At 45.4% G+C, this 11,881-nt stretch overlaps 1 protein-coding gene across 1 annotated transcript; it reads right to left on the reverse strand.

Moving 5' to 3' along the window:
- Nucleotides 1-2,570: 2,570 nt before the first annotated feature.
- Nucleotides 2,571-11,583, reverse strand: LOC119862096 (cytochrome P450 1A5). The gene is made up of 7 exons (XM_038418091.2): nucleotides 11,463-11,583; nucleotides 7,474-8,338; nucleotides 6,775-6,901; nucleotides 6,145-6,234; nucleotides 5,930-6,053; nucleotides 5,073-5,159; nucleotides 2,571-3,165 (listed from the first exon to the last, which is right to left on the reverse strand). Exons 2-7 carry the CDS (start codon nucleotides 8,317-8,319, stop codon nucleotides 2,859-2,861), a joined length of 1,581 nt encoding a protein of 526 aa, XP_038274019.1. The 5' UTR covers nucleotides 8,320-8,338; nucleotides 11,463-11,583; the 3' UTR covers nucleotides 2,571-2,858.
- Between the last annotated feature and the right edge of the window lie 298 nt (nucleotides 11,584-11,881).

Below are 11,881 nucleotides of genomic sequence, written 5' to 3' on the forward strand. Positions count from 1 at the left end.
GTATGGGACAAACCCAGCCCAGCCTCACAGGAATAAAGGATACTGGCCTAGGCAACAACAAAGGATCTGTTGGACTCTCAAGTAAGTCACCCCCCTTCCTTTAAACTATCCTTCCTCCTCCCCGTAACCCTTTTACTAGACTGAACATATAAATCTATTACTAATTCTCTCTAAAAACTAGTTTTAAAGAGCAGCAATACACAATTTGAAGGCAAATAATGTCTTTGGTTTCCCCTCTCACTGTCTGTCCTTTGTTTTCACCCATTTTAACTTGTGACTTTGAAAAGGTTTTTGTTAGATGAATAGACCTGGTCTAGTAAGACCTCTGCCTTAATATTATTTTCATGTGCAACAGTATCAAGTTGTTTGCTATGGGTTATTTACAAGTATCCAGACAATTGCTAAGTATTAAAGGAAATCTCAACAGTTTTATGAATTTTCTTATGAGATAAGCATATTTCATATTCTCCTTTTTAAAATATTTCAGGGAGAAGGATACTATGTAATTTAGCTGACCAGCCACACAGCAGGTGACATTCCTCTCTGCAACACTTAAGTTCACACAAGCCTTCAAAATAGAACTTAAATAGTGTATGGGTATTTAGCTAGCTCTCTGCATAAGGGTGCATTTCACCCAGCACAAATAGATTGTGAAATTTCACAGACAACTCCTAATCTGCAAATTATTCATCCCAGCCATTTAGGAGAAGGCTGGTTATGTTTCTCCTCAAAACCTTTAGACAACTGAGATGAATCAATGAGATTAGAAATAATGACTACAAAATGTGTTCTGTTTACATGTTGTACATCTGATTCTATATTCAATATATATTTCATAGCCATAGCCAGCTGGTTACACTTCAGAGATAATCTTAGGCCAAAGTCACTTATTCTAAACTAGGGCACACAAAAAAACCTGGGTGCTTCATAAAAGGATTACACCTCAGGGATGTTAAGGGAAGTTCAGCAGAGAACACAAGATATTCAGTGTAAAACCTCTCACAAGATCAGTGGTAGCTGCATGATCAAAGCATGTTGCCCAATTCCGTTGTTTCTACAGGTAAGAATGATGGAGCTGGCTAATTGAAGTGTCAGATGTCACTATAGGGCAGGGGTCGGCAACCTATGGCATGGCACACTGCTGCCTGTCGGGTCCCAGCCGCTGGCCCCGCTCAGCCTGCTGCCAAACCCAGGCCAGGACTCCGGCAGGCAGCAGCGTGCAGTTAAAAATCCTGCCCGCCCCGGCCCGCTCTTCTCAGCCCCCGCCCCCCGGCAGGATGAAGAAGCTTGGTCCTGCCGGCTGCTGCTGCAGGGCAGGCAAGCTCCCCCTCCCCCGCCTCTTCCCCCAGCATACTGCGTTCCTGCCCCTCCTCCTCTGCCGCCGATCAGCTGATGGCCCTTACGCGGGAGGGGGAGAAGAGGAGCTGCAGCGCCCTTGCTGCTCCAGGGAGGAGGCGAAGACAAGGTGGGGACGGGGCCTTGGGGAAAGGGGGTGGAATCAGGGCATATCCCCTCCAGCCCCCTCCCGTGAGCTGCTCTGAGCAGGGGGCTGGGAGCACCCCCATGACCCCAACCCACACCCCTCTGCCCTGACCCTTACAGCCCCCCCATGCCCCAGCCCCCTGCCCTGAGCCCTGCACCCCCTCACACACACCCAGCCTCCTGCCCTGACCCCTGCACCCCCCCACAACCCCAGCCCTGACTCCAGTACCCCCCACACATACTCAGTCCCCCCACACCCCCCCATGTCCTGACTCTTGCACCCCCCACATTCCCACCCCCACCCTGAGCACCAAACAGGAGCTCCTGCACCCTCCCACATTCCCACCTGCACCAAATGGGAGCTGCCCTGGTAAGCACTCCACACCCAAACCTCTTGCCCCAATCCTGAACCTCCTCCCTCCTTCTAGCTTCTGGCCAGACCCTGCACCCCAACCCCAAGCCTGCCCCTTCACCCCCAGCCCTGTGCTCAGTGCACTCCCACCCTCAGCTCAGTGCTGAGAGAGAGGAAGAGAATGGGCTAGAACCAGGGAGAAGATAGGTACCTACTCTGTGTGGTCAGGACCGGGATCCCAGACCGGCAGCGGGCTGAGTGGGGCCGGCAGCCAGAACCCTGGCTGGCAGGAGCCGGTGGACTGAACCCCAGACTGGCAGTGGGCTGAGTGGCAGCGGGCTGAGCCACTCAGTGCACTGCCAGTCTGGGGTCCCGGTCCCACTCAACCCGCTGCCGGTCTGGGGTTCTGGCTGCCAGCCCCTTGCCAGCCAGGGTGCAGGCCGCAGGCCCCCGCTCAACCTGCTGCCAGCCTAGGTGAACAGAACCTCAGGCTGGCAGCGGGCTGAGCAGGCCGGCGGCGTAATATCAGCATTTTAATTTAATTTTAAATGAAGCTTCTGAAACATTTTGAAAACCTTGTTTACTCTACATATGACAATAGTTTAGTTATATAATATAGAGACTTATAGAGAGAGACCTTCTAAAAAATGTTGAAATGTACTACTGGCACACAAAACCTTAAATTAAAGTGAATAAATGAAGACTCGGCACACCACTTCTGAAAGGTTGCCGACCCCTGCTATAGGACATGGTCCTCAGAGTATACTTGGCAGGCTTTGCCAATTTGAGTCATTTGCAATACAGTCTTTGAATGCCAATAGACAGCAGCAGATAGAGTACATTTACATGTCAGATATGAGCAAGCCTCCACGATGTCAGTACAGATGCAGAATCAACATGGCTTCTATTATCTTATACTCTGTAGCACGTCAGCCTTCAAAGCAGTCTTGGTGGTAGTTCCCAAAAGCCAAAATATTGTGATGTTGCATTTCCCCTCCATGTCCTAGCAATGATAATCTGCAGCTCACCCAGAGCTCTTCACTTCAAAGCGCTGTTTAACCTGGAAGTGCTCACACTTCTTGTGCTTCATGGTCAGTCCATACTGAGGTGTTATATCTGCCTTCTCACCATCACATATACTGAACTCCAGTTGCTGGAGCAGGGTGGTCAAGAAGAGGAAGACCTCCCACCTGCCAATGGACTCACCAATGCACTTCCTCTTCCCCAAGCCAAACATCACCACTTTCTCACTCTCTGTCCTGTTTACTTCAGTCCCTTCAGCATTGAGGAAACGCTCTGGGTTGAAGGTAGATGGATCTTTCCAAAGCTTCCTGAAATGGAAGGAGAAGACTGCAATTGTACCATCATCTGAAGGATTACTAGGAAAGCAGGCATTTCAGCATGAATAGCATCAGAACAGACTTGTGTGAAACATGGCAACAGTTTGCAACCTCACATCCAGCAACTTTTACTACTCATTTGTGCTCTTACCTTTAACTGCAGCAACAAAACCCTCTGTGCCAAATTCAACTCTGGTGTTGCGTACTTGAAAGTTTATGCAGTTACACCAGGGATGAATTTAACCCTTTATGTTAGTGACTGAAGGCAATATAGTTTCGGCTGAGGGGAAAACAAGTCATTAAGGGCTCAAATTTTTTTTTTAAAATGATTTGAGTTTCATAATTTGAAATCTTCCTGGGAAAACCAATTGCGTCCCAGACCATCCATAATGGACCTATCCTCCATAAACCTATCCAGTTTTTTTTTAAACTCAGTTATACTTTTGGCCATCACAAGATCCAATGGCAATGAGTTCTACAGGTTAGTTGCACAGTGTGTGAAAATGTACTTCCACTTATTGGTGTTAAACCTGCTGTCTATTCATTTCATTGGGAGATTCTTAGTTTTTGTGTTGTGTAAAAGGATAAACAACATTTCCTTATTCAGTTTGTCTACACCATTCATGATTTTATAGACCTCTGTCATATCCTCCCCTGTTAACCATCTCTTTTCTAAGCAGAACTGCCTTAATCTTTAGTCTTTTCTGGTATGGAAGTCATTCTTTTGTCATCTTTGTTGCCACTCTCTGAAGCTTTTCCAGTTCTACTATAGCCTTTTTGAGATGGGGCAACCACAAATGGACACAGTAGTCAAGGAATGAGTGCACCATGAATTTATATAGCGGTATGATATTTTCTGTCTTATTTTTTATCCCTTCCTGAATAGTCCCTAATATACTGTTAGTCTTTTTGATCATTGCTGTGCATTGAATGGAAGTTTGCAGAGAACTATCTGTGGTGGCTCCAAGATCTTTGTTTAGTGGTAACATCTAATTTAGCAAGAGAGAGAGAGTCAGGATTTTCCCATATGCATTACTGTGCACTTACCAACGTTGGATTTCATTTGCCATTTTGTTGCCCATTCATCCAGTTTTGTGAGATACTTCTAACTCTTTGCATATATCTTGAATAATTTTGTATTGTCTGCAAACTTTGCCCCCTTTTCAAGATTAATATGTTGAATAGCACAAATCCCAGTAAAAATTCTTGGGTGACCCGCTCTTCACCGCTCCATTGTGAAAACTGACTAAATTATTCCTACTCTTTCACCAGTTTCTGATCCTTGACAGGACCTTCCCTCTTATCCCATGGCTGCTTAGTTTCCTTAAGTGCCTTTGGTGAGGGACCTTGTCAAAAGCTCTGAAAATCGAAGCATACAGTATCGACTGGCTCACCCTTATCCAAATGTTTGTTGACTCCCTGAAAGAATTGTAAGATTGGTGAGGCTTGACTTCCCTTAAACTAGGTTAAACCTAGTCCACCTGCAAGATACTGGATCCCTGCAGGCCCAGTACAAACAACATTAGTTACTGGGGCATATGGGTGTGGGGAAAGGCTCAAACTTTAGTATCTAAAAGCCACATTGGTCCCACTTCTCCTCTCACAAGGTTGAAAGTCAGAACTCCATTCGAATCCATGGAATTCTACTCACATGAGTGAAGAGAATAAGACCCATTGTTTACCAGCCCTTCAGTAAATCTTCAGTGAGATCGCTCCTCCCCCGCAACCCAAAACAGAGACTTCAACTAGTTTACAGGGTTTCTATAGAAATAATGTCTGCAGCATATTTCCAATAATCCTGTACAGTCATTTAGGACTCATCTCATTTGTCTTATTGATACAAAGGCATTGGAACAATTTTAGCACCAACCCATCATATTTGGTCTGACTGAACTTACTCATCATGATTGACTTGCCACTGGTTGACAAACACACAGAGGTCCTTCGGGATGAAGTAGCCATTCAGTACTGTGTCTTTCGTTGTGCTGAAAGAAACAGAGGTTGTCTTACGTTTAAAAAGCTGCAAGGCCCCTTTCAGGTGAATCAAAGTGAGATGACAGTTTTAGAGAAGTGTCTCATTTTGTACATCTTATTTGCATTCCTCAGACTTGTGTTAGGTGATAGCCCATCTTTGTTTGTACTTGCAGTGTTAATTGTGAATATTTCTGGGATATGGAGAACTTTCAAACTCATGTTACTAGCAAAGAAAGTTCCTGTCACAGGAAACAAATGCCTGTTGAAGTGATCAGGTGACATGGTTTCTCCCAAGGAAGAGAAAAAAAACCATTAAGACACTATGCTATAGCTCTTAATGGCCCTGCATCAGGTGAATTGGAGGGTCTGAAGTGAAACTAACTGTACTTGGGATTCAGCAGTTTGCGATCAACAACCAGTGCAGCTACACAGGTACAAACCCCAACTAAAGCCATCCTTTGCATCAATACAGCTATATCAGTTGCTGAATTGGAGCTAATCCCATGTATAGATAAGGTGACAGGAAGGGTTTGAATAACTAATTCAAATGTGCTGCTGAATATTTTACCCCCCATTCAACTTGAGGAGGGAGGGTGCCTTTTGCACTGTTCCCCCAGAGGAGTATGGTTTACTTGGCTTCATATCGGGAAGTGGTTAAGGTGATAACAGGGTAAAGAATTCTGTGTTAGTCTGCACAGGAAGGCGGCTGAGTCAGAAGACCATTCTCACAGAGAGCACCAAAAAAAGGGCACAAATTGGCCTTGATAGTTACAGGACTTACCAGTGTGGAATGGTGAAGGGCAGGAAAGAGGAATGTCTGAACATCTCTAAGATAAAGGCTTCTGTGTAAGGCAGCATGGGTCGGTCTGATAGTCTGGGTCTCCTCTCTCTGTCAATCATCTGATCTACAGATTAGAGTGGAGGAACAGGTTGTTTGGAACCCAGCCTTTGAGACACAGGCCTTGAAACTGTATATACCTGAAAGCATGAACCTACCTAATTGTTCATGAATCTTCTTCTGAATTTCTGGATATGTCACAAGATACATGAGACTCCAGGACAACGCAGTTGTCACAGTGTCAAAACCTGGATAGTCACAAAGGAAAAGCAAAGCATTTAGTCATCACTTGAAGACAAGTCAAAGGAAATTTACAGCCCCATGACTTTAGATTTCCTCATTTCTTGGCCAATTTTACAAGTTGTTAATGTTAGTAGCAGTGCAATTTTTTTTTTATCAACTCTGTAAAGTTAATCAAAAATGTGGATGTGCCACAACTTAAATTCAAGGGTGTTTGGAATTTTAGTGCAGGCCCATCTCTAGTAGTTTTATCATCCCAACTCTGGATTGACAACACTAAACAGCAGTACACAACTGTCTCTTGAGAACTTGTTTCACGGTTACTGTTCCTACAAAGTCCTTCAGGGGAACTGAATTGCCAAAGACTCTTGATTTAAGAACTTTCAAGCTTTCAGTTTGTAAAAATGTAACTGCTCTGCTCCTAACAGTAGCCAGCTGAAGTATCCTTTATGCTTCAGAGAATGAGAGTTGCATGAATCAAAGGCCTGGAGATAAATTGGAACAGAAATATCTGGGATTGCTTTGGATTTGAATGCAAGTATTTTTACCTGCTCCAAAAAGGTCACTGACAATGCTGATGATCTTCTGATCAGAGAGCTGAATGTTGGCAGATTCATACACTTTCTTCTCCTGACAATGCTCAATCAGGGAGTCGGTGATGTCTCGAATACTGTCCTGAAAGAGGAAAGTCCATAGGTTGGAAGGGGTACCAAATTCCAAAACACTAAGGCAGTTAAACAAGAACAGTTCACTGCTGGAGGGAGGAGAGTCTAGTGCCTCGTTGCCACAGGTGTGTGAACTCCGAAGCATGATTACGTTGCAGGTTCAGATGTGCAAATAAGCTTTTCTCCCCTGCAGTCATTAGCCAACTGATAATTCTATTTGTCCCAAATTATGATAATAGAGAGGACTATATATTGCCTCCTACAGCAGCTATGAAACTTAGATTAATTAAAAAGTTATAATCAATTAAAAACATTTAGGAGTTATAGCAAAATATAGCAATCAATGCCTCTAAATAGTCTGTTTATAGGAAATAATTGGGTTTTAATTTGTAATGTTTCATTGGGAAATATGCTATTTGGCTAGAAAGAAGATGTTGCACGATCTCCACTACCTCTCCTCTAACCTCTGCTTCAGCTGATGTTTGTTTGTGAGCCAGAAAGCAAAAGAGAAAAGACAACAAGCAGACAATGAAGGACAGAACAGGAAAATGGATGCAAGTGAATTGCCTCCAAGTCGGTTACCTTATCAAAGCTGCTGTAGTGCTCCTTAATAATCTTCTGCAAAAAGGAGTTGAACCTCTTATTGAGATCCTTGAAAATTTTCATGGTGCGGCTAGGCAGATACTGGAGCACTGGGATGAAATCTGCAGGGTTGCCGGAGGCAGCCACATCCCCAAACTCATTGTTCAGGTTTACTATACTGAGCAGCTCCTGGTCACCGTGGTCGTAACGGTTGCCAAAGCACATGGCACAGATGACATTGGCCACAGAGACCACCATATACCGATAGGGGTCAAACCTCTTCTCTTCCTCCGTCAGTTGCAGGAACTTTCTTACTAGGTAGTCAGCTTCTTTGGAGATGTGCTCCTCGAGGAGGCAGGTGGACGAAGAGTTGGGGCTGGGCGAGACAGAGAAGGTCTTCAGGGCATTCTGGGCCAACTTCCTACGAGCTCTCCACACCTCCCCTGAATCAGGGCTGAAGGTCAAGCTCTGGCCATCTCCAATGTAGCGGAAACTGTAGAGATCAGGGCGCCCCATGAAGTCCTCCCCTTGCTTCACCAGAGCTTGTTTGAGGGTGTCCAAACCACTCAGCACCAGCACAGGTCTGGTGCCAATCCGTATCTGCATCACATCTCCATACTTCTGGCTCATCTGAGTCAAGGTCAGGTGTGGATTGCTCCCCAGCTCCAGCACATTGCCTATCAGGGGGTAACCCCTTGGTCCTGGGAGCCTCTTCAGCCCTTTGGGGATCTGCTGCCGGAAGGATCTGATGACCATGAAGATCAGACAGAAGACAGCAGAGGCAATAAGGATCTCGGTGACTGAGATAATGCTCTGACTTCCCAGCAGTGATATTGCAGCCTTCATCTTCAAGGGACTAAGAACCCTAAGGTTAAACAAAAGAAAGGTAAGAGGTAAAGTCCAGGAGGCACCTCAAGTTATAAGGTAGTGTTATCTGATGGTTACTTCATAGAGCTAGCAGTCAGGAAACCTGCATTCTAATTTTAGTTGGGGCACTTGCTTTATGAGACTATTTCTGCTTGAACCACATTTCTTTAAGTGACCAGAATGAAAAAACTTGCCACACTGATTTTACTCCTAAATGACCCCAGGACCAGAGATCTTGCTCCTTTCATCCCAAGAGTTATAATACTTTACATTTATATAGAAGCCGTTAAAAGGATCCTAAAACATTTTTCATACTATATGCCTATGACAGTGTGCAGTTAAGCAGCTATAAACAGAGCTTTTGAGAAGCTAGCACCCTGGTCACTTAGGTTATGTCTACACAGGGATAAAAGCTGCAGCTGGCCCAGGTCACCTGACTTGGACTCAGGCTTGTGGGGCTAAAACGTGCTGTGTAGACATTCAGACTTGGGCTAGAGCTCGAGCTTTGGGATCATCCATCCTTGCAGGGTCCCAGAGCTTGGACTCCAGCCTGAATCCAAACATCTACACAGCAAGTTTTTAGCTCTGGAACCAGAGCCCTGAAAACCTGAGTCAGCTGAGCCAGGCCAGCTGTGGGGTTTTTATCCCTATGTAGACATACCCTTAGATAGAGCACCCAGGGTATGCAGTGTAGAGTAGAAGGGAGTTAAGTAGTTTGAGCGGGTTTGGAAGGTTAGAAGAGATCGCTTGGATCTATAGAGAACCTGATGAGTTAATGAGGTAACTAGCTCATCAGCTGGATAGCCTGGAGAAGGCAGTAAGCAGTATACAAGACTGAGCCAGAGAGCAGGAGGGGGACTCCTAGCTGCTGCTATATTCAATTGGTGTTATACTTGGCACACAAGGGAGAAATAATACAGATGCTCTGATGGATTGTGTATGCTGTTTAATTCACCCAGGCAGGGTTTCCAGGAACTGAAGAGGGACCTGCTTCCAGGGCCAAATTCTCCTCATCTTTTTCATATGGTTAGTGAGTCCCATTGATTATTTAGGGGTCACCAGCCCTGTAGCATTCCACCCTAGCTCATCTAAAGAATGCACACAGGGTTTTGCTTAGAATAGCCAAGAACTTCATTGCTGAAATGTTGCCATTTCTGGAGTAGAACATCATGGTTCCCTAACAGGCTGTGGCAGCATTATACCAGCATTTACTAGAGGAATGAAGAGAAGGTACTTTAATGACTTGGAGCTACCAAGGGGAAATTCTGAGGTACAGAATGTAGTTACTCAAGTTATAATTTGGCCCTAACACCGGGTCCTACAGCCTAGTCTTGCTGAGAGTATCACAGGATGCAGGACTTAAATGTTTGATCTCAGTTTAAGATCACCTGGAATATGCACATGCAGAAGGGAGAGATGGGGCTACCAAGATTTCTGTAAAAAGAAAAGGAGTATTTGTGGCACCTTAGAGACTAACAAATTTATTTGAGCATAAGCTTTCATGAGCTACAGCTCACTTCATCAGCCTAGTTCAGCTTTAGTCAAAAGTCTGTTACAACCAGTGTGCACCTCTCTCTAGAAGGGTCTGTTGAATGAGGGTCTCTCCACTTACAGCACCTGTGCGTAGTAGTGCACATAGATCAGACACCTTTTCTTGTGTTTGTTTCTGACACACTAGATCTTATCAGTTCCAACTGTATGGTTTATAGTGTCACTGATTCACCCATTAAAGATTGACATAGGTGATGGAGTGCCTTACATTTCCACGAAGGGAGAGATGTAAGCTAGTGAGTGAGGAAATCAGTCCAGATTTTTCCATCTCCTAGTTCACACTGAAGGAAGAGAGCCTGTTCATTCACTGAGAACGAGGAAATGATGGGTAGACTCTTTAAAAGGGGTCAGTTCTCCTGGGTGTAGGGTGACCAGATAGCAGGTGTGGAAAATCAGGATGGGGGTGAGGGGTAATAGTCACCTGTATAAGACAAAGCCCTATACAATTGGGACATCTGGTCACCCTACCTGGTTAAAGGGTGCTTTTTTAAGTCACTAGGAAACCCAGACTAGACTTTTGTGCCCATCACTGAATGGGCAGTGGCTTGTTTCATGCAAAAACAGGAATGGTCTTCCTAATTGTTTAGTGAAAGGAAACTAGGAAAGCATTAAGTGGCAGATTTCCACCTCTACAAGCAAGCCAGGCAATTCCCAGAGAAGACACATCTTCCCTGCAGAACCAAGGCACAATGGGCAGAGGCGGATCTGAAAACAAGGGTCTCCCATAAGATGTCCTCCATTCTAAGTGTCCCATCTTTGGGGACATTTAAATCAGACCATCTGAATTGATCTAAAGCAACTTTGTGGGGTTTAGAACAGGTTTTTGCTAGAGACTATTTACTTCCCTTGTCTCCATTTCTTGTTCCTTCAATAGGAGATCTCTAGGTTTTGAGTCATCCCCCCCCCCAACAAGCATCCTATATTGCTTACTCACCCAAATCTTAAGGAAGAGAGGTCAGAGCCTTAATATGGGAACTCTTTGGAGAGCTCCTCTGGTACACTCACACATACAAACCCAGCTTGGCTAGAGTTCTCTTAACTGATGAGATTCCCATCAGGCAAATAAGTCAGTGGCAAAAGATTTAGGGCTCCATCCTTTTGCAGTTGAACAGAAGTTTTGCTAATAATTTTGACAGGAGCAAGCCCTGGCACTTAATTATTGCCAAAGATATATCCTTGCAGGATGTTGGATATGACTGTTTGCATGACTTCTTGCTTATGAATGTGGGAGACAGAGTTATAACTGCCCCCGTGTTATTTCATCTGTAAGATACATGCTCAGGGGGGTAGGGTATCATTCCAGCTATTAGGTTTCACTCTAATTTTTTGCAAACAGGTTTGAGGTCGACCTGATAATGCATCACACGACAGTCCAGGACTCCAGGTAATTTGAGCGTCTAATAAGTTCTATCACTAGAACTGGGGAGGGGGAAAGACTTTTCTACATTATATGTGCAAAGCTACCAGACAGCCATATTTATCAGCCCCCTCCCCACAAGCGTTTACACTGCGGCTGGATCTGCAGGAAAGCATCGCAGAGACGGGGAGCGGGGGAAAGCAGCCTGCGGTACCTGTGCGTCCCAGATGCTTGGCGCAGCTTTCCTTGGAGACCTCTTCTAAGGAGTAGGGAGCTCGTGGGTGCAGCTCGGAGATGCCCGGGGTCTGAGGCTTGTTAAGGGGGTATAAGGTGCTTCTCCCCAGCAACTTGACGGGAGTGCCACTTTCTGCCAGCGTTATATGCACCTCCTTGCATCCTGATTGGCCGAGCATCCTCCCGTCACGTGACAAAAGTGTGCGCAAAGCTTCCAGCTCCAAAGTAGTGACTAGCCCTTCCCATTACAACCACCGCTATGGTTTGCAAGGGACAGGATCCCTGGAGAGCGCCAGGGATTCGCCTCCGAGCAGCAGCGCAGAGAGATGTCAGTGCAAGAAGCAGGGGGTCTCCAGCGCTGGGGCCGCTGCGCCTGCTGTCGGAAGCGCAGGAGAAAGG

This window comes from Dermochelys coriacea, chromosome 10 (genome assembly GCF_009764565.3).
Source record: "Dermochelys coriacea isolate rDerCor1 chromosome 10, rDerCor1.pri.v4, whole genome shotgun sequence".
Lineage (NCBI taxonomy): Eukaryota > Metazoa > Chordata > Testudines > Dermochelyidae > Dermochelys > Dermochelys coriacea.